This window comes from Colletotrichum graminicola, assembly GCF_000149035.1.
Source record: "Colletotrichum graminicola M1.001 genomic scaffold supercont1.61, whole genome shotgun sequence".
Classification (NCBI taxonomy): Eukaryota; Fungi; Ascomycota; class Sordariomycetes; order Glomerellales; family Glomerellaceae; genus Colletotrichum; species Colletotrichum graminicola.
In genome coordinates, this window is record NW_007361065.1 from 212,894 (window position 1) to 235,174 (window position 22,281).

The 22,281-nt window shown below is 52.4% G+C and overlaps 6 protein-coding genes across 6 annotated transcripts; 2 read left to right on the forward strand and 4 right to left on the reverse strand.

The window, feature by feature from the left end:
- Positions 1–1,795: 1,795 nt before the first annotated feature.
- On the forward strand, positions 1,796–3,100 carry GLRG_10496 (glycosyl hydrolase family 7; the record flags this gene model as incomplete). The annotated part of the gene is made up of 2 exons (XM_008101181.1): positions 1,796–2,401; positions 2,450–3,100. The coding sequence occupies 2 exons, from the start codon at positions 1,796–1,798 to the stop codon at positions 3,098–3,100; spliced, it is 1,257 nt and encodes a 418-aa protein (XP_008099372.1).
- A 1,303-nt stretch (positions 3,101–4,403) lies between these two features.
- GLRG_10497 (ABC-2 type transporter) lies at positions 4,404–9,095 on the reverse strand (the record flags this gene model as incomplete). The annotated part of the gene is made up of 4 exons (XM_008101182.1): positions 4,404–6,100; positions 6,148–7,204; positions 7,274–8,212; positions 8,283–9,095. 4 exons carry the CDS (start codon positions 9,093–9,095, stop codon positions 4,404–4,406), a joined length of 4,506 nt encoding a protein of 1,501 aa, XP_008099373.1.
- Positions 9,096–10,997: 1,902 nt separating this feature from the next.
- Positions 10,998–11,687, forward strand: GLRG_10498 (uncharacterized protein; the record flags this gene model as incomplete). Its single annotated transcript, XM_008101183.1, has 3 exons — positions 10,998–11,168; positions 11,270–11,410; positions 11,505–11,687. 3 exons carry the CDS (start codon positions 10,998–11,000, stop codon positions 11,685–11,687), a joined length of 495 nt encoding a protein of 164 aa, XP_008099374.1.
- An 803-nt stretch (positions 11,688–12,490) lies between these two features.
- GLRG_10499 (cytochrome P450) lies at positions 12,491–14,317 on the reverse strand (the record flags this gene model as incomplete). Its single annotated transcript, XM_008101184.1, has 4 exons — positions 12,491–13,338; positions 13,388–13,826; positions 13,901–14,060; positions 14,133–14,317. The coding sequence occupies 4 exons, from the start codon at positions 14,315–14,317 to the stop codon at positions 12,491–12,493; spliced, it is 1,632 nt and encodes a 543-aa protein (XP_008099375.1).
- A 1,065-nt stretch (positions 14,318–15,382) lies between these two features.
- On the reverse strand, positions 15,383–16,553 carry GLRG_10500 (cytochrome c/c1 heme lyase; the record flags this gene model as incomplete). The annotated part of the gene is made up of 2 exons (XM_008101185.1): positions 15,383–15,656; positions 15,754–16,553. 2 exons carry the CDS (start codon positions 16,551–16,553, stop codon positions 15,383–15,385), a joined length of 1,074 nt encoding a protein of 357 aa, XP_008099376.1.
- Positions 16,554–18,180: 1,627 nt separating this feature from the next.
- GLRG_10501 (uncharacterized protein) lies at positions 18,181–18,650 on the reverse strand (the record flags this gene model as incomplete). Its single annotated transcript, XM_008101186.1, has 2 exons — positions 18,181–18,497; positions 18,563–18,650. The coding sequence occupies 2 exons, from the start codon at positions 18,648–18,650 to the stop codon at positions 18,181–18,183; spliced, it is 405 nt and encodes a 134-aa protein (XP_008099377.1).
- Between the last annotated feature and the right edge of the window lie 3,631 nt (positions 18,651–22,281).

Below are 22,281 nucleotides of genomic sequence, written 5' to 3' on the forward strand. Positions count from 1 at the left end.
GAATTTGGAAAGCCCCTTACATATGCAGCAGGGAAGCAAATACTATCCAATCTACGGTCGATCCTCTGGAGTGTGATCGCCTGATGTTTGAATGATCATTACCTCAGTTAGAAACACACTCATTAAACCTATACACTTGTGTATAGGACAGTTGAAATTCACGCTCGATCATACTTTCAAATGCTCATTGAATCAACCTGGTCGGGTAACTGACGATACTCAACTCCGGGGTTCGAGAAACGCCCAAAGTCGTCGAACTCGAAGTCTGCAGTGGTCTGTAGAAGAACACGGAGAATAATATCCATAGCTCTGTGTAGTTTATAAGAAAATGCATTTGACACCGCGTGTTGACCTAACATCTGGCAAGCGGCATCTCGGAACAAGGATAACGCGCGGATGGAAGACTCAATTCAAGGAACGAGAGCGCATAGTCAGAGAAAGTCAAAGAACTACCGTCACCCCTTTGACTCACACTGCTCTTCTACTGAGTCACAAACATTCTGATTCTAGATAAAAGTACTCCAGCAGCGACTTTTGGGTGGTTGGGGACTGACTCGACTGATCAGCATGCAGGTCTGCTTCGGTTTGATAATTCCCAGGCTTCGTTCTTGACCATGATTCAGGCTGTAAAAACGCAGAGAGAGTCTTCCGCTGGAGCTCTTATCCAACCTACGGACTGAATCCGGATAGTGAAGCTGAATGTAAGGCTAAGGGTCGGCAAGCGCAGATTCAGCATATCGGCTAATCACAAGATAAACATAAATTTGGTCTTGTCAACGAGATCCCTGATTCTCGTGTAACGTTGTAACGTTCACATACCCTTTGACATATTTCATCTCATACCGTAGCACACCACCAATAAAGATTTACACTTATACAGCAAAGCCTGCGTGAAGGCGGTGGAAAACGGCTCGTATAATTCAATTTATTCCGCGGCGAACGGCCCTCTATATAAGCGAGGCAGTGGCTATATCCTACGCAGGTGATTTGTTAATTTGCGACATGAAACGAAAATTGGGTAACCCCGAATGTGCGCTTGGCAAGGTCATGAAAAGCTTGGCGGCCAATGCTCTTGACTGTTCATCTACGGCTGTCCGGCCCGATTTGACCTAAGTCTATAAAACCAAAGGACCCTGCTTCCAGTGTTTCGTTGGCAATAAACTTTTGGGACCACCTCGTAAGAACTTTGAATCATGCTTCAATGAGAACCCATGGGAGGGAAACAGGTGCTTGGCACAACCAACTTACATTGCCCTCGGGGTATCATGAAACGGACGGGCTCCCATCCCGATTACCCAACGTGCAAGCAAGGTGTTCATTGGCAATCATTCGAGTGTCATGGCCCCCAATCAGTTTCCTCTTTATCGTCCAGACTTGATAAAAACCCTCAGGACCTGCCATGGTACTTTTGCTCTATGGATGTTTCTCATCCCGTTCTTCCGTAAGACGACGTACGATCAAAGTCTAATAAAGAAACGATGTTTTGCTTTCAACGCCGTTAAACCGGTGGCCGGTTGCAAGTAGCCGGGGGGTCCTTCTCTCCCACAGACCGTTGGCCAATGAGGGGAACGCCCTGCCATAGACAACGCCTGATGCATCAGTCATTGAAACGATTTAACCATGGAAGCTTATGCGGTTTCGTATGGGGTGGCCATGTCGTTCGTCAAAGATATTTAGCTCTGCCTAACTTCTGCCAAGAATCGGATGCTTCTTAATAGATAATCTTCGTACTTCCTGCCCTTCGTTTGCCTCGTTAGCATTTCGTCGATTAAACCGATATTCACAACTTGCTAGCATGGCACTTTCCATCATTTCTATTTCTCTTCTCCTCTTCAACCTCGTATCAGGCCAGGCACCTGGTAAGGGGGCAGACAACCACCCCAAGCTTGAGACTTTTAGATGCACCGTCGACAATGGGTGCCAGAAGAAGACGAACTACATTGTAGCTGACTCAAGCCAGCATGAAATCACAACGTCCAGCGGAGTGAGCTGTGATACCGGTGACAACCCGCCTAACTCCACCGCATGCACAACTCCGGAAGATTGTGCAAGCAACTGTGTAATCAATGCGATCTCTGACTACAACGCCGTTGCTGTCACCACAAGCGGCACCGACATCCGTATGAAGATATTCAACGATAGCGGCACAGAGATTAAGCCACGAGTCTACCTGTTGGAAGAAAACAAGGAGCGGTACGAGATGATCTATCTGACCGGCGCCGAATTTACTTTCGATGTCGACATGACAAAGCTGCCCTGCGGTTTGAATGCTGCGCTCTACCTGTCCGAGATGCCGCCCGATGGCGGAAAGAGCAGTAACAGTCTCAACAAGCTTGGCCCAGCCTGGGGTACTGGTTACTGTGATGCACAGTGCTTCAAGACCTCATTCATTAACGGAGTTGTAAGTTAAGATGATAACCATCCTAGCAGAATCTAACATTGTTTCAAGGGTAACTTCGATGGAAAGGGCTCTTGCTGCAACGAACTCGACATTTGGGAGGCCAACGCTCGTGCGACACACATCGCACCTCATCCTTGCAGCCAGCCAGGGCTCTACGAGTGCGTCGGCGAGGAATGCGAAAAGGCAGGCGTGTGCGACAAGGCCGGTTGCTCTTGGAATCCGAACGTCATAAACGCCACCCACTATTATGGCACAGGCGACAACTTCAATGTAGACACGACCCGCAACTTCACTGTCGTCACACAATTTCCCTCCGAGAATGGCAAGCTCAAGGAGCTCCGCCGCATGTATGTTCAGGATGGGAAGGTCATCCAGAACAATGTTGTCAACATCGAGGGGCCTCCGAAGATCGACTTCATGAATGACGATTATTGCCAAGCTACCGGAGCTACGGAATTCTCTCGCCTAGGTGGTATGGAAGTCATGGGTGATGCTATGACCCGCGGCATGGTTTTGGCATTGAGTGTGTGGTGGGACAAGGTTACGTTCATGCAGTGGCTCGATGTGGGAAACAACGGACCCTGCAATGTTACTGAGGGTAACCCAGTGGTGGCTAGAAAAATTGTGTCCAATCCCGAGGTGACTTTTAGCAACATCCGCTACGGAGAAATCAACTCGACGTTGAACATGAAGTTGTAGTATTTTCGGGTTACTAGAGCCCTTAACTAGAACATGTTTTCATTGTTTATATATTATGTATCATGAATACTTGGGGGGTCTTGGCCTGCATTGCATTTCATCAAATCTCTCCTTGACTTGGGGCTGCTGGCTGGTGTCAATCCTTTAATCAATGTTCAAAATAGCATCAGCTCTCCGAGTGGTATTTCTACTCCAGCAAGACAAGAGCGGACATAGCGACCGTGGCGCTCACCCTTCTCTGAGAAACAGATTGTCGAATGTAATCTTGCTCATTGATTAAATCATTCAAGCCACAACATTGAGTGATCAACCTGTCTAAGTTGGCTGGCTTGCTGTAAACAAAATACAGCCCAATTATAGACCATAACAGAACGTGTCCAGGTTTTCCATGTGAAAACTTTACACTCTATGTGAGACGAGTTGCATAAGAACTTATAGCAATTCTCGGCTTCGGCAATGGTTCCATAATCTCACTGGGCTGCACCTTTACAGTCTTGGCGATCACTTAGGGCATCAAACACTCGTAGTGACGGAAGGAAACCCTTATCGCAAAACTTGTTAAGGTGAAAGTGGAAAGGAGAAAGATTTAGTACAACTGTATTCCACCGCTACTCTATGCGTTACGAAACCCCCCAACTTAAACTACGACACCTTGGAACCAAGGGTCGAGCAGAAGCGCCACCGGTGAAGGTCTCTCCTTGGGATCGTATCGCAAAGTTCGTTGAATCTGTTTCTATAACGGCTCAAGCATTCTCTGTGGTCAATTTTCGGAGCGGCTTCATCAGAAGCCTCCTCTATCGTAGTCTGCTCTAACATGAGGGGCTCTTCCCCATCCCCAACGCCCCCAAGCTGGCAATTACAGAGCTGCTTCTCCAGTATAAGGCAAAGAGAAGACGTTTAACTGCCGAAGATCTTCTTCGGGGAGATCCCCAAGTAGGGCATTAAGGGAGGGATTCAATCACGATGACTTGGTGAATACCATTAGGGCCAATATGTTGGAAATCCCCAGCACCTGGATTACATACTGGGGAGCCTTGTGTGCTTTCTGTTTCCCTTTTTTCTGTCACTCATTAGAGATCTTGCCTTCACGTTGAGTGCTGTTCCTACGTAATTAGTCAAACTCGTGTCTTGGACAACATGACGCTCGAGCAATTGGATTTTGCAGCTTCCGCAACAGCAACTTGTTGTTCACAGTTCCAAAACATTGATATTCTCTTCATCTATGAAAAAGCGCTCGCTATCTAATCTATAACTATTACTATTTTATGCTGTCTTTGATAAGGTATCTATACTACCAGCCAATTTATTGGGTCCTAGGCATCTTTCCCTTTGACTCCTTCTTAGCCTTCTTTGATGCGCCAGTGTTCCATTTCTTGACACGAACCAGATAATACGAAATAACAGCGATAAATATGTTGAAGAAAATGAAAGCCCAGACAATTCCATAATTACGCCATCTCTCATCATAGAAGATGCTAGTGCTGGCCATGTACTGGTCTGCGTTACTTAGCGAGCAGTATCTGCACTGTTCAGTGGCATCCGGGTTCTGCAGCTGACCAGGGGCATCTCGGAGATAATCCGAGAGATACTCGCCGCATGTCTGATTCATAGGCGGGTTAAAAGTGGATGTCTCGGAAGCTGAGCAGGTAATGGGCCGGCCGTGCAGTTGGGTACTGACGATGCCGGCTACCCAGTAGGTAAAGGGAGAGACGCGGTACATGAATATCCAGAAACCAGGGAGTGCTGATGGAGATTGCAAGACACCGCAGAAGGTCAAGCTCATAAGTACCAAGAGGGTGACTAACCCGGAGGCGGTCTGGGCGTCCGGGAGGGCAGCAATGGTCATGTGGGCGAACGAGCCGGCGTAGATGAAGAGTTGAATAGAGTACAGGAGGACCAAGACCTGTCTTACAGAGGTTTGGACGCCAATGATGGGGTAGTAGAAGCAAGCCCAGATGAGGATACCTGTGATGATCTGGTATGGGATTTCGACCATGATGCTGGCGAACATGAAAGCCTTCCACGAGTAGGCCTTACTTGGGCGCTCGCGGACCTCGTAAAGAGCTCGCTGGGTGACGAAAACCGACTGGGCTTGTTGTACAATCGTACTAAAGATGGTGATGACCATGAAGACGCCGAATATGACATTTTGCATACCAGCCAGAGTTCCGCCTGCCTCCCAGAAGGAGAACCCAATGAAGAGACCAGCGAAGATACCGAGAAAGAACTTGGCAAAAATATAGCTGGGCGTACGCCAGTACTGTTGAAAGATTCGTGTAGTGACCTCCATGAGTTGTACGGTGAAGGGCATGGCGAACTCTGAGCGGGCACCGGCGTCATCGCTGCCTGCGACCTCCTCGTGCTCCTTTTCCAGATGGATACGCTCGATCTCCGCCTCGACATTATGCCTTTGATTGCTCGACTTCCAAACAGTGTGCCAATCTTCGCCTTTGGAGTTGGTGCCGTTGTTGACGATCTCGAGCATGTACTCGGCGGGGTTCTCTTCATCGTCGCATCTCCGAGCACCATGTGACTCAAAGTAGTTGAGAAGGGTGCGAGAGTCCTCGCCGATATCACCAAAGTAGACGGTTTTACCTCCGCGAGCGAGGAAGAGAAGGCGGTCGAACTGTTGGAACAGGATAGCACTGGGCTGATGGACGGTGCAGAGAACAGCTTGGCCTGAATCAGCGAGCTTGCGGAGGAAGGCGCAAATAGCCCACGAGCTTTGGGAGTCAAGACCACTGGTGGGCTCATCGAGGAACAGAAGAAGCTTAGGTTTGGCGGCAAGTTCGACGCCAATGGTGAGTAGCTTGCGCTGCTCGACGTTGAGACCCTCGCCGGGGATACCGACGACGGCATCGGCAAAATCACGCATGTTGAGCATGTCAATGACGTCTTCGACGAAAGCGTACTTTTCTTCTCTGCTAACAGATTCGGGCTGGCGGAGCATGGCACTGAAGCGCAAGCTCTCACGAACGGTTGCCGTGGACATGTGAAGATCTAGAAACAGTAAGCTAGCTGCTTGAGTGTTAAAGGGGAATGCTAACCTTGCTGTTGTACATATCCAGTCTTTCGCTGGAAGCTGGCGTCCAAGGGCTTGCCATTGACAAGCATATCCCCGGTGATAACCCCCATAGTGGTCCTTTGGGCAAGAACATCGAGAAGAGTCGTCTTTCCGGCGCCAGAAACACCCATAAGAGCGGTGAGGGTACCAGGCTTTACCCAGCCAGAGACGTTGTCTAACAGCCGGCGGGGTTCGCCCTTTATCTCAATATCGTATACGATGTCTCTCCAAGTGAAGATATCCTTCTGAGGGGGGATAGACTTGACGTTGCCGTCGGACTCTTGCTCCTTGGAAGCCACAGCCATTTCCTCATTGACCACGCTCCGGTTGACATCTCCCTGGAGATGGGAAGGAACGTAGCCACGTCGGAAAACAAGGACCTCAGCCGTGCTGGTGGTGGAAGAGTTGAGCTCGGTTGCAGCAAAGTAGATGATCATGAAGAAGAACAGGAAGGCAAGCAGGATGCCGAAGTTCCGCCAGACGTGAGAGTAGTAGTACTGGTAGTTTGTCTCGATAAAAGCATCACCACTAACAGTGCGCTGGCCGGCGACGGCACCGACTGTCGAGCAAATCCAGGAGTCTCCAACCAAAGGTGTGTAAGAAGGGATGATTTCGGAGCAGACGAACTCACGGCCGTGAAACTCGTTGGCGATGAGGATCTCAAAGGCGTAAAAGATCGGATTCAAAAATCTGATCCATCCAAACCAGACGACCATCTGGGGAATTCTGACTGCAAACCCAGTGTATATCACAAGGGCCAAGACCATGACACCGGCTAACGTCATTGCTTGAGATATGGTCTTCGTAATGGCGGCCATGGTTCGGAAGACAGCGCTCATGACAAAGGTCGCGATGTAAATGACCAGGAAGTAAAGGAAAAACTGGCCTGGCTCACGGCGAAGCCCTGCAAGGAAGTAGAGTGTAAGATTGAAGCAGGTGGCCGTGACGAACTTGATTGGAATATCTGCTACAACACCGGCGATGGCTTCCGAGGCTGGGTGGTAAAAGGCATACGAGGCGTGCTTTTCTACAATGGGTCGCTGGTCATACAAACTACTGATTTCAGAGATGGCGGTGAGAGCGTTCATGAGAACAGCCTAGAAAAGAACAGATCCCTTGGAAAAGAAACCAGCGGTTGCATCGGGAGTACCGTAGAAGACCGAGCCGATCACAAGAGCCAAGATGATGTTGAGAGCAGCCGCTGTAGCAGTGGCTGAGATGTCGTTCCACATGCGCTGGTATGCACGTTTAGTCGTGAGCCGGATCTGCATTGCTATGCTGATGGTGTAGGGAGATTTTGGGCGAACGTGCTTCGCCTGTCTGTCATTCTTGAGTTGGCGGAGCTCACTGAGGGCCCGGCCGCGGGGATCAATCGGGTGGTCTTCCGTGTGCTGGTAAATATCCTGGCGAAGAGCTTGGGATTCTGGAGACCGGTGCCAATAGTCTTCGAAGTCCTCCGGGGTTCGAGGCACCTGGTTCTCCAGGCCGGGGCGAGCCTTGCGCTCGGAGGGGTTGGTGATCGAAGTCAAAAAGTCGCCGGTTGTCTGGCGCTGAGGGCACTCCCAGCCCATACGCTCGAAGTATGACTTGGCGGCACGAGCAGGGCCGAAATAGATCTGACGACCCTCGTACAAAACTACGGCTTTGTCGAAGAGGTCATAGATGGCTTGACTTGCCTGGTAGATGGCAACGGCGTGGGCACTGCCTGAGAAGTCGGACGCGAGGCGCAGCGATTGCACAAACTTGAGGGCAGTCGCAGAGTCCAGACCGCGCGTGCTGTTGTCCCACGCGCACATCGGCGAACCAGAAAGCATCATCTCGGCGATGCTAACACGCTTTCTCTCACCACCAGAGACGCCGCGGACGAAGTCGTTGCCGACCTTAGTGTTGAAAGTATGGCTAAGACCGCAAACTGCCATAACAACTTGTGCGGCCTTCTTATGGTGTTCCTCGCGTGTTATGCCGTGTATTCTCCGCGATGGCGTGCGAACGGCTGCAGCAAATTCGAGTGTTTGACCAACAGTCAGATGAGGGAAGTGCTTGTCAACCTAGATATTACGCATCAGCCAAAGTCGGCCATAATCAGAGGCAAAATACCACGATCCCGACTTCCCTTACCTCTTGGTTGTAGACCGTTTCTCCTTTAAACTCCTTCATCATCTTCTTCTGGGGGATGCCATTGTAGTGAATGACGGACTCCTCTCCCAAGGTAAGACCCTGGAGTTCACCAGTCAGGGTCTTCAAAAGAGTGCTGCACCCAGAGCCAGGGCGGCCAAGAACGATCAAAAGCTCTCCGCTGTTCAGGATGCCATCGAAGTTGTTGAGGATTCTCCTGGGTTTCTTTTTGGCAAAGCTGAAATGCTCACCGATCCTCATCGGGGCCTTGAGGAAATCACCAACAGTTTGCTGGAGCTGCAAAGCGGCCCCTGAGCCGGAAACGCTCAAGTTCTTGTAAGCAACCCCAGCGTTCTTGACAGCGATATCTTCGTTTTGCATTTCCCGCATGAAATTTTGGAGCCATTTGGAAAGATCGAAATACTTGCTGGAAGGATCCAATGCAGGGTCATCCGGCGTGGCAAGCCCCTGACCATAGGAGACGTGAGTCGAAAGGGAGCGACCGGGGGTAACCGCGCTTTGGTGCCTTGAAAGTGTTGTTGCGATCCTTTGCAGTTCTCTTCTATCCTCCTCATCGATCATCATTGCATCGCCTTGGGCATCCCTCGCTGGGCTAGTCATAGCTTCGGCCTCGGATTCCTCTCCAGATGACTCGCCATTCTTCTCCGCGTTGGTTGGCGCGATGCTTTCGGTGTGCGCGTGCGTCTCTTTCTCTGATAAGATCCTCTGTTCCCTGGTTATGGTGAGCGATGATGTTGCTGTGATCCTTGTAGTTAAGGTGCCGTGGCTGCCTCTGGCTACTGTTCCGTCTTCCATGGGTTCGTGTGTGTTATCCATGGGCTCAGCTCGATTGAGTCGGTGATGGTGTGAGGTTGCAAATAAGATCCAATTGGTTGTGGAATTATGGAAGCAAAGTTATATAGACAGTCTATGTGTAACTAACAAGGCGTTCAAAGATTCTATTATTCAAGGAATACTGGGAGCAGAAGAAGAATGCTGAAAGTCTTGGGCGAATATATTATATGAAACAGCAACAGTGAGAACTTATCAGGCGTATACGCTTGCGGACATAACCAAGCTCTTGGTATATCAGCCAAGGTATTAGGCCCATACTTTGGTACGTGCGCGTGTTGAGGCGGCCGAACCAGCTTGAATATTTGCGGAGTTTGCGGAGCTCCCGCCTACCGGCCGACCAGAGACAAAGACGTCACTCTGTAGTTCGTGGTCTGGGCGAAGCCCCTGACCTCAGATTAATGAGAAAGATATCATGTCAGCTTACAACATGAACCTCTTTTCGTCGCGCCTGAGTTGCATGCTGACAGCACGTATTTCCACTACTATGAGCGGACATGAACGGCGGTCCGGCGGAGTTTGGGCGGTCACCTCAGTCCGTCGCCGAGTCGGGGACTTGAAGCCCCCCGAAAATGCGGCGCTTAAGCCATGTGACGGCCCTAGAGCCACGTAATAGGGCTTACACTTTTACGCCGTTTGCGGCCTAAGCCCACCCTGACTGCGGTGACTGCGGTCGGGAGGTGTCCGTTTGTTGTCCAATTGCATCATTCCTATTCTCAGGTTGGGCAGCTTTTGTCCCTTGGCTCCGTCTCACACGTCCACCATTTGCATGTCTGCATTGCTCGTACACAAAATCTGGCGCCGTATTGTGCACATCGCTCTCGGAATGTCGATATGAGAGATCTGCGTCACTGGGTGGGATTACGGCTGTCAACAGCTCGCCAAGTCCGTTGCTGGAGGGCACAGCCTCTCGAGATTGTCGATTGTGTGTGTATTGAAAAAGGGCAGACATCTCCTCGACGTCCACCACGCATGTTGCGGACTTTTACCTAGACATCTAAACTTTGCTAACTACAGCGAAGCCAGGACAAGTCCGCGTTCTCAATGACGACACTCCACAGGAGTGGCGGAATGCGACATGCCTCAAATCCGCAGGTATCAGATTCGCGTAGGACGCGGCCAATAATTAGCGAAACCTAGCTTTGCGGACCATGCAGCGTTTGCGCGCATAGTGGGCTAAACATTCATACTCAACAGTTCCGTGTGCATACCCCTTTTCAGCCCTTCCTATAACTTTGGACGCCAAATTCCTTCAGTGGGCAGAACACAGTCACCATATTCACGCTCATTGACGCTTTCCTCTCCCAAAGCTTCTTGGCGTCGTTAATCATCCCACATAGGTGGAACCTCTGCAGCGTTGCTAAACCTAATATGTTTCCGTGGTTGAAGACTCAAGCGATATGCCATGCTAGAAGTCCTGTGTACCTACTTCCCGAGCCGTGGGACTCTCTTAGAGATAGCCACCTGTCCAAGAGCTCTGTAGGTTATATGTTATTACGACTTTATAACGCTTCAGTTTATTGGTTTTATTATTTGTCGATTTTTACAGCTTCACCTTTGAGCATAACACCAACTAGTTATGGTACGAGCCAATGATGTCTTGGCTTAGTAATGTTTTCTCGAATATTCCCCCAACCTTTTAGGTACTCGTGCCCCGCACCCGTGACTTGGGATTCCGGAGACCTCGCCCGCCCGAATCCCTAGAGCGCGAGCACTAACTACCTGGCATACCTTACTTATGACCCCGCTTCCAGCACCAATTTTATCTTGTCTCCCGCCGAGAGCAACCACGATCATTGCCGGCATTACTAAGTAACCTCACTAGTTTATACGAAATCAATTACACGCATTCTCTCTTCGGACATCATGAGTGGGACAAGCCTGACTTCCGCTACGGCGTTTTCGCCGTCACTGGAAGCCATCAAGCTGGCGGCTAGCATGTACAATGCAGCCCGCGAGGGTAACAAGGCTGTTCTTAAGGAGGCTCTCCTCGATGGGCTACCGCCGAATTTGACGAATGAAAAGGGCGACACATTGGTGAGTGGCAACGCTTGTAGATGAGGGCTTTTCACGTCTGGTCTCAATCTGTGGGTTGAGTTATTGGTCCTCGGTCACATTGTGACTAACATTCAAAACAGCTGATGTTGGCGGCTTACTACGGCCACGCGGACCTTGTCAAGCTCCTCATAGAACATGGAGCAGACCCCAACAGACTGAATGATAAGCGCCAGAGCCCTCTCGCAGGTGCTGTCTTTAAGGGGTTGGATTCTGTTATTGAGGCAAGTGAACAAGACGCCATCGTTGGTCTGGCAGGCCGCATGGCTGTACGCCGATACCAAAACCTTAGATCTCGTTGCTAACCGGCTTGGATAGGTTCTCTTGGAAGGGGGTGCTGACCCAGAGTACGGCACACCGTCAGCGATCCAGTGTCTTTCCATGTTCAAGCAGGAGGGCAAGTGGGCCGAGAAATTCGAGACGGCGCCTGGACGAGGGAAAGCAAAGGCTGTTCCTCAGGATGCGAGCGAGGAGAGGGCTCCCGAAAAGTTCAAAGCGTGAGCCATGTCAAGTTATGTATCATTATATACCAGCGTTTATCGGCCCATCATTGCACCATTGTGGGAAATGCAGCTTATTGGGGACGCTATGGGCTTTTCATCCTAGCTGGAGTTGGTTAAAAGATAGGGATTAGATACGCCCTGAAAACACTAGAAACTTTGATAAATTGTTCCAAGATGAATGCTTGAGTGGCCCCTATCTAGTCAAGCAGTATCCGCGTAAAGGTTCATGCCAGGATATTGCCAAATCTGTGGACTGCCACCACGGTCGACGAGAACGTACACGGGAGGCCACCCGTGGCCTCAAGATCATGCCATCCTTAAAGCATGTCTCACTAGAATATGGACCCCACCACGACGCAAGGCTGCTACCAGAGCATCGTTTTCGAGGAGCCGGAGTCCCGTCTTTTGCTTATGAAAAGCCCTCCATAACCTCATTGTGAAGTTACGCCAACTCAAAAGACCGCAAAGCACTGCTCAGAATGTGATTTCATGGTGGTGGCATGTGCTGAAGGCTATGTCGCCGTTGTTGTTCGACTTTTACTAAGAGACCTACAGACTCAGTGTGGTATTATTACTTGAACCATTGTTGAGAAACAGCCTCAGCAGTAAACAGAATTGTCGTTTTTAAAAACAAATACATGAATCTCTGGTCACACGGGGACCGTGTACCACAGATTTCCATCAACACCTCGCCCTGATATATAGGCATCTTCCAGCGCCATCACAGAGGGGAATATCATGGTCCCTCTCATGTATCTTCAACCAAGCTACATACGAGCACTTCTTCTTGCCCCGGGTGGCTCAGTCCTTTCCATTCGACGATACCAGAGACTCGAACACCATTCCGCGCGGAATCTCCTTCCACTGGTCGTCTTCGTCCAGAAGCTCCCGGCTCGTCTCCCACTCCTTGCGGACGATCCGCGCGTGAGCTTCGCTTCTCGCCGTGATCTTCGACAGGAACGGCCGCGGCTGTACTAAAACCCCGCTCGTGATGTCGTCCGCACCCGGAACGATCTCTGCCCCGCGGCTGTCGATGGCCCGCTCGAAACGGAACGCCCACAGCAGCCGCGCGATGCCCAGAAAGAGGGACCGCTCGGCGACATGCGTGCCTTGGCAAAGACGCCGACCAGCACCGAACCCGTAGTGGTCCCGCTTGGACGGGTCCGCGTTTGACGCCGACTCGAACGAGTTCTGGTCATCGCCCGCGTAGCGGGACGGGTCGAAGGCTCGGGGGTCCTTCCACCGGTCCTCGTCCATGTTGATGGCCCATACATTAACCATGACGGCGGCCCCTTTGGGGATATTGTAGCCCATATAATCGTCATCCTTGAGTACAGCGTGAGGCAGTCCGAGGATTCCGGTTGGCAGCCACCGCAGGGTTTCCTTGACGCATGCCCGTATGTATGGCATGGAGTCCCAGTCGTCCATGCTTGGTAGTCTTTCTGTGCCACAGACACGATCCAATTCTTCCCAGGCTTGCTTCTGTACGGAGGGGTACAGAAGCATGGCCTGGACGAAGCTGTGTAGTGTACTTGCGGTCGTGTCCGAGCCGGCTTCGAGAGCAGATCCGGAGATATACCCGGCCAAATCATCAGAGAACCCGAGCGACTTCTGGTTCTCGGCAATACTTATGCAGAAACATGGCTGGTCTTGGTCAGCCTTCCGACGTTCACTCAGCTGAGGCGGATATTGGGATACCCGCCTTTGATGTGCCCTCCACAACGCGCTTCTTCGCGTCCATCCAATGTCCGACATAAAGAGTATCCGTGTCCTTTTGTAGCCTTTCAGCATACCGTTTTCCAGGCGACAGGGGGCCGAGGTTTCTGAGCACCGGGTACGCGTCTAGGAGCGCCGCCGCGAAGGACCCCATGACCTCACTCCATGTATCGATACAGTGGTACAGCTTCTTCAGCTTCTCATCGTGAATGCCCGCAATGCGGAATCCGAACACAATCTGTGTCGTGAGCGAGTTGGTGTAACGGCGGATGTGGTCGGCAAAGTGTTGTGGCTCGTCCAGGAACCCGGTCAGCATCTGTTTGCTCTCGAGGTCCTGGTACGGGACATAGGCCCTGGCCGCACTGATATGCAAGGCCTGGTGGAATATCTTTCGGATCATTCGCCATGTTTCACCATATTTCTGCACTCTATTTCAGCGCCACGAGTCTAATCAAGGAACACGCGCTGCTCGGCTTTAGCTGCAAGGAGGCATACCATGATCACAACGCGAAGGTTTCCACTCGCTACGTTTCCGAGGTATACATCGGGGCGTGATGAGTAAATGGCGCTCCGTTTGTCCAAAAGGTCCTTCACCGCCCGACCTGATGAAAGTATAATCATGACTTTGGTGCCAACAATTAGGGAGTACACGGGGCTGTGGACAACGTCAATGTCGGCACGCTGCTCATCCTTACCATCCTATGGATCGGTGTCTTGCTCTACATACCCATACTCCTCTGCCCACTTCTTGAACTGTATATGCGGCTTTGTTACCGGGATCTGGTGAAGATTACCGATCAAAGGCAGTGTAGGAGGGCCCGGAGGATACCCCTTGGGGCGTCTGCCAACGTTTTGCAGCTGATAAACAGCTATGGCAACAACTGCCAGCGGGATAAGAAATGTGTATTCCATATTGTGAGCTCGTTCGAGTAAAAATGTCCGTGAATGCTGTAAGTTACCAAGCGACGTGCAGAACAAGCTCGGCACATAGAACTTGGTCAACAGGTGCAGGGGCGGCAAACAACTGTTATAAACATAACTTCAGCCAATAGCCAGCGAGTGACCGCCCTTCACAATAACCTTGTTCTAAATTCATCGCTTGTGCCAGGCATGTACCCCCCCCTCCCACTAACGGCCAATCATATATCATTCATTGCACATATTGGATGAAGTGACCGGGCAGCTTGCGTCGAGCAAGAGTGCGGAGAATGGATTTATTCGGATACCTGACAACACCTAACCCCTCATCTTCCACATGAGAGACCTACGGGAGAATAAGCTGCAGCATAAGTGGTGGCCCCATACGCATGTGCCCAGTGATCCGCATGTGATAATACAGTTTGTGGAAATGTAGTGTAACTTCGCGATGCGCGGCCATTGACCTACCACAATACAAGTTGTTTCTCCTCAGCTGACCGCAGCGAAGAAAACCACATCAGATCTGCAAGCCAAGCGCTTACACTTGGATGTCAAGACAATCGGCATGCGTCCAGCCGCGTAATGGTTCCACTCATGTTTAGGCGAGTTCAAATATCACTTGATCGATATTGCAGTCAAGTATTGATACTTTGGGCCCCATAATAGATCTGGGTAGGATATGTAGGTAGCTGGGAAGACTGCTATTGCCAGCACTCTTGAGACTTGGGATTTGATGGTCTGCTGTTCCTCATATCCAAGATGTAACTTGGAAAGATCGAAAAAAGCACAGGCTTGTCGTATGTAAAAGTTGTCAAAATGTTGAATTGAGTGGGATGCGGTTCGTCCCTAATACGAAGTCCACTATAGCCCGTCTGAATAAGCAAGAACTAGCTCCCTCCAAAGATATCCATCCCTCCCTTGGGATATCTGCGCTGGCTCCAATGCTGTTAGTATTTATACAATATCAAACCACACCTATACATTTTGTACATCCCTGCCCTGCACCAGAACATGTGACAGTATTCTACGGTTGTGGGGGTTCGGCCCAACAATACTTGCTCAACCTAGCCCGACGCCCCTCAGCGCGCGCATCTTGACGCCCTCCCAGCTGTTTAGCTTCGGCCGAACGTCGAGGTAGAAGCTGGGCTTGCCATTGGCGTCGGGGCGGCCGGCGTAGAAATCAATGACATATTCAACCTGCACGCCGCAGCGGTCGATGATCCAGTCGTGCCGGTCAAAGGGTGGGGTGTAGCCTAGCAGGGTATTGATGCGCGCCTTGGGGGACATATTTGTGCTGAGGCCGAGGAAGGAGTGGAGTTTGGGACCTTCACAGCTGTTTAGCTCGTCAGCGGTCTTTCTCTTCAGCTCCCAGCCACTCCTTGGCTGAATAGAGTCAAGGAATCCGGGAATCGGGATAGGTAGATGCTTACGCTGAGCCTTCAAGATACGGCTTCTCCCACTCTTTGATTTCTTTCCATGCCCTCTCGTTGACGGCATTGTGAATCGGCACCACAGTCGCCATGTCCGTGGCGCGGGCGTCGTGGCCCTTGCGCTTCATGGCATCGAAGAACATCTTCTGGGAGGGGTAGATCCAGTTCCCAGTCGCCTCGTCCGCGCCCGTCTCTTGCTCATGGTTCGAGGGCCGGCTGTTGCCCGGGTACGCCGAAGTTGCTGTCCGGGGAATCGTCGAGACCTCGCGATCAGTATCGAGGCCCGGTTTTACGTTCGCCGAGCGCGGGGGGTTTGGCGTGTCTCCTGCTGTTGGGGAGGAAGATGTGAAGGGGATGTACGATTTGAGTGATTTCGTCCAGGATTGCGAGGACTGTGGTGGCGCCTGGTGAAGGGGTTGGTGGGAGTCTTGTTTTGCCGTGGGGGAGCTGTGAGGATTCGCTGCGGCGTTCGCGGCGCGGGCTTGAGCGAGCCATGCTTCGCGGGACTTATGGTCTACGGGGCAGGCCTCAGCATTGGCAGAAGAGGCAGAAGGCGACGTCGCGGGGCCGTTCGAGGAAGAGGAGGATGACGAGAAAGGCGTCAGGGACAGCAGGGACTGCGTCCAGGACTGCGACTGTGATTGGGGGGGCGGGACGTCGGCCGGCGTGACAACGGGTTGCGGTGGGTGAGGGTGCGTGTCGCTCGGGTTCGCGGCGCGGGCGTGCTGCAGCCAGGCCTCGCGGGCCTTGTGGTCAACGGGGCACACCTCGGGCGCGGAGTCGTTCTTGGGATCCGTCATTATGTGGTTCTCGTACTCGATGGCGGAGGAAGATGATGGATACAAGTAGGAGGATGGGGTCGCAGCTGGAGGTTGCAAGCGGGTTAGGAAGATGAGGTCCACGAGGTCGTTGTTCATTTTGGAGTGATTGTAGTTGTGAGCAGGGGCGTAATGTTCATACCAGTTGAAGACCGGAGATGCGGGTGGTCTTGCAGATGTTAGGGATTTATCTACACCCCGGATGAAGTAGATCTGCGGAGCGGGGGGTCTACCGGGAGACCAGTTTCTGGGGAATAGGGGTGCAACGATGCTTCTTTCTTTGTTTGTTTGGCTTAATCAATCTCTATTATGTCGTAGGGATATGCGACAGCAATTGCATTGGATCTCTGGCGCTGGGGCAGCTTGGCAGGGTGACGAACCGTATGAAATAGGATTCCCTCGATGCAACAACTTTTTAAGTGGAGACGCGGCCGTTGCTCTGGGAGTTTTATTTTTGCATGATGTGATTGAAGCTGTTTGATTGGGTGGCGCTTTTTTGAGGTCGACGTCGGATGGTTCAGATGACGCCGGACAATCGTGCAGGATTGAGCTTAGAATACTTTCTGCTTGGTGGTGTGTCAGCAGCCAAAATATAACAGGATATGCCGGCGATCAGTCGCCGCGTGTGGCTTGAGCGGTCACCAGCCTTGGGGCCAGTTCTGTGGCTGGGGCTCTCTCGGGTTTTGCTAACTGACATCAAGCCGACCACCTCGGGAAATGACGGAAGCGGGGAACGGGGCATGGAAACAATCGGATGGAAGGATGGAGAGCTTGGGTTAAGGAAACGTCAATGCTTCCCCGAATGGCCAAGAGCACGGTTTTCCCAACGTCCCGGAGCTACGGACGCAGGCGGTTCGACAAGCTGCAGGAAGCTGTCACATGCGTCGCCTAGCTTCCGCTAGCATTGGTTTGCAGTCCCGAAAGATGGTCGCCATAGAATTCAGAGGCGTGCAGAGAACTCCACATGATGCCAAAGTGGAACTGCAGGCACATGTCAACGATGTTCCGAGCGATGCGTACGGGGACTCGGGTTTTGGTTGGGACATATGTGCATGCACTGAGATTGGTTTGTGTGACGAGCATAGACTAGCGGTACAGGATAAATCATCGAGAACAGTCGATGTGAGTATAAAGGAAAATGAAAACCAAGGAGCCAGGGCTAGGCCGACTGACACCTTGTGTCCCTGCGTTGTTTAAACGTTGAACAGCCTCGCAAACTCCCGCGGGACCAGCGGAACTTCCGGTAGTCGATCTGGTTACACTCTAGCAAACGCTTTTAGCATGCCGTAAAAAAGCACCAAGCGGCCGGTCCCGCTCTTCTCTGCTGTAACTTTTACCTGCCTCCCGGTTACGAGTGTATGACATCAGGTGATGTCGCCGAATTTTCCATATCCTGCCGAAAGTCCCAATGCCGGGGGCTATTTGGTGATGTACGGAGGTCTCTGTCCACCGCAGCCTCTCGTCCTCAATGCACACATGCCCCTCCGTCGTCTCTCGTTTCATTTCCTGCCCGCGGATTCTTATCATGGTTATGTCCATCTTTTCAGTCATTCATAGAGGTCAAGACATGTTCCGTGGTGGCTGTTCTGTTGCCTCGAGGCAACTAAACTCAGCCGAAGTGGGCAGCACCGCCAGACTCGACAGCCTCGATCTCGTCCAGGTCAAGGGGTTGGCGGCGGAAGCGGGCGGGCAGCTCCGAGCGATCGAAATAGACTCCCGAGGGGGGGACGACGGGGCCCATGTTGTGGCCGGAGGTACCGCCAATGCCGGCGCTGATGGAGCGCTGGAGGGGACCGTGTTGCTGGGCGTGGTCGCGGTAGGAGCTGAAGTTGGTGTGCTTGGGGGTAGCAGAGCCGTTGCCGAAATTCGCGGGCAGCTTGCCGGTGGGCGAGGCGGGGTGAGGAGCGGGGGTGTGATCAATGGAAGCTGCAAGTGAGACAATGAGTATTACGGACTAACAAGAGAACGAGGCCTGAGGAAGGAGGACGTACAGGGAATGGTGCGGCGGCCGAGGAACTTGATGCTCGGGGTACGCTCGGCGTGGGCAGCGGCCTGGCGGAGGATTCTGGTCGCGAACATTGTAATGGTATGTACGAGTCGAAGGAAATCCGAAGAAGCGTAGGGGGACTGAAAGTAGACGAAGCTCGTTCGAAGGGGTATATGGAGAAGAAAATTCGTGTAAGAGAGAAGAGAGAAAGTTTGGCTGTGGTCGACTCTCCTCCTTGCCTGGGATACTAAAGCTGAGTTTTGAGTTTGCGCCGGCGGCGGGTATCTATCTAGGTAGGTACTACGACAGGAAACACCGTATAGTCCGATAGGCTTAATTGAATTTATCTTTTTGTATTTTGGTTTTGTCGATGCAAGCGGAAGCCTTTAGCAGCAGGGAGGAGAGCGTGTCCAAGGTTTGTGTTTGGTGGTTTGAAGGAGGGAAGAAGGTGGGAAGAGAGAGGAAAGTCAAGGAAGAGCCTAGGCGGGAGAAAAAGGAAGGCACGTTCTTAATATTCATCCAGGCTGGGAAGGAACGGGGAATTTTCTTCACAAGCCGAGACACCGCGCACGCTGCCGGCCGTGCCCCATTTGCTCAGCGGTCGGGTTTGTACCACCAACACTTCTCCTCTAACCCCCCTGTCCTAAAGTGCGCTGTGCCGCAGTGTGCGTAACGCTCGGTTGGGGGTTGGATTTCTCGATGGCGCATCCTCTTTTGTGGTGGGTTTGCTGGGTTGGGTGTCGCCCACTAGCTGTTTTGCTGGCGCCTATACGTATCCGTACACTATCGTTGACTCTCTCGCGCTCTGCAGGCTCTGCAGGCAGACTTCGGGCAAGACCAGGACCAGGATGGTGGAGGAGGACGAGGACAAGGAGGGGGAACGGCCGACGGGGGACAGGGGACGAGACAAGGTTGATGTGCGCTGCGAGGTTTGCCAATCACTGTCTTAGCGCGCCAGCCCCGAGGCCGACCCGAGGCCGCTGGAGAGAAAGGTTTGGGCCCGTCAAGCTGTCTCCGGAGACAATGCTCACAAGTCAGTTGAAGCCCCGAGGCAACTTTCGTCGGTTCGGTTCTCGATGCGATGCGATGTGCTCCGGGCTTTTGTGGGTGGTCCACCAACTCACTCACCACATCATATAGGGATGGAAGCAGAGAACCGAAGGCGTTCCACAGGTCCAAGACAGCCAGACTCTCGCGGTTGCCAATGTCTCTGCCAACCGACGCCGACCCCATCCGACAAAGGCAAGTCCGCCATCTCAAGTCCGGTCCTATCCTCTCCATTTGTTGTTAAGCTCATACTCTCTAAAGTCCGAAGTTGGGAGCTCCTTTCTCTCGGTCTCAGGGGTCTCCACCACCCCAAACGCCCCCAACGCTCGACCGACCACGCCTTTCCCAGAAACCTGCCACAGCAATCGTACTGTCCATTATTCATGGGCACCTACCAAAATGGTACCAAACGACCCCTCTCTTCCCCTTCCCTTGCCCGCCCTCCGCTCTCCCGCCGCCGTCTCTCTAGCGTTCTCCGCCCTTGGATGGGACCGCAACGCAGTCTCAGTGACAGCCACTGACGGAACAGCGGGACAAATGGATTTTACACGTGAATTCTGCCTTATCTCTGATCTCCCACGTCATGGCGTGACCTCGTACCATCTCCAATATTTTGGACTCCATCTCCATACAACCATCTCCATCGGACAGAGACGGAGATGCAGGAGGACCACCCACACAAAACAGCAGCCGGATGACGTTTGAATCAGCACGCATCCTCAAGAACAGTCCGACGGTGGGCAAGATACGAGATGGTGAATCCGGCGGGCTATTCTTGAGGGCGCGTGTCAACGCACACCACACCTACTACTCTACATGTTAGGCCAACATTGTCTGGTTTTTATTAAGTCTTCATTGACTGCGTACAGCTCAGTCGCTTCTAACCCGGTTTGACTCTCCAGCTGTCCCGCTTTTTCCAACATATTTTGTCGTGCTATCCGTACTACGTACCTGTATATGAGTAGTGGTAGGTAGTGCACAAGCATCCTCAACCCGGTCTCTGGTCGGGTGGTGGGCGAGGATTCGGATGCAATCTTGGGACAACAAGCTCTGCGCCAAGACATCTCGTCCGACCTTTTACGCGTGCGAAACCCCGCGCAGCAGCTCTCCAGTGACCTCCCACCCTTGTTCCCCGGACTCGCAAGATGTCACGCAAACTCAGCCATTCCCAGGGCATCCGTAATTAACACGACAAGGCGCCGCCGGTTACTGGTCGGCGTTCGGCACTTTTAAGCATGGAGGAGGGAGGGAGGGAGGAAGGTGGGAAGGGCTTTGCCTCCGCTTCGAAGGTCAGCATCATGGCACCATCTGAAGGATTATCAATCAATGGCGGCTTCGAGAATGGTTCACGAGTGGCGGACCAACGTTGCACCCAGGAAGACACACTGCTTTTCTGTAGACCTCTCCAGGCCCGTCCACACCAACAGCAAACAAACACACGCTCCCACACACTCACACACACACACACACACACACACAGAGAGAAACAAAAACTAAGACGCCAAAAGCACAGAATAACCTCCACCGAGATGTGCGCCTGCATCGAACGATTGTGCGGGCAGCCGGACGAGCAAGCCCGCCCATTGGCTTAGCTCATCCTGCGACTGGACAAGCCGAGATCGGGGCACGCGAGCCAGTGAGGGTGAGGGTGTCCTCGTTAATGACTTTCCTGGTCTTCTGCAACACAATGCATCCTCCCCTCCTTCAAGGCCTATGCCTAGTTCGCTCAAGGCAGCCCATTGCAGAACACAGAGTGTGAATTCCTGCCCTGGTCAGCACGAATAGGTAGAGCGGGCGTGGGGCTGGGTCCGGAGCACCGCGCTGCCACCCAGGGCAATTACATTCACGGCACAGCAGTGGCATTGACAGTGATGGTGACCTGGGGACTATGTAAACGGCGTGCGGTTAACCGCTGGGACCGAGTCTGTTTCCCGCCCTGCTGCTGCTGTTACCCACTTGGAAACGAACCCCCACGGCACAGACGAAGGCGGCGGCGGCGGCGGCGGCGGCGGGCAAGAGGAACTTGGCCCCGGTCTTGCATTGCATTGCACCAGATGGCCTTGCGCGTGCGTGAGTAGCTAGCGCCCACCCCCTCGTGGCCCTCGGGTGGGATTGTCTTGTCCGGTTGGGCATGGCCGCTTAGGCAGTGTGTACCGGACCGGGTAAGACAGCAAGCCGTCGGGCACATTTGTTGCAGTTCCCGCCCTTCGACTCGAATTGCCCTGGAATGGGGTTTCGCTTTTGCGGGGTCCCTCGGATCCGAACTGTACCGTACCATTCGACCTTTTGCACAAAAGGAAGAAGGGTAAAAAAATCGAGATTTGAGATGCAGGTGGAATTGTGACATGGCTACCACGCTACCACTAGACGCAGTCTCCACCCCACACACACACACAGTTGTTCTCCGTTCACGACAGACGCAACACGTTGCCCCCATCTACAGGAACCGACCGGCCCGGTCGACGGGACCGCGATTCGCGCCGATTGCCACTGAGAAGGAAGCAGCGTCTGATCCCGGCTCCGGTGTAAGTAGACGGGGATTTGGACCGGGCGATGGGAAGCGGTGCGGTGCGGTTTAGCCTCTAAAAACCGCACAGGAACACTATCAGCCATACACACTCATAGAAATACAGTAAAAGTACCATGCCCAAAACTCAACACAATAGAAGCTTTTAG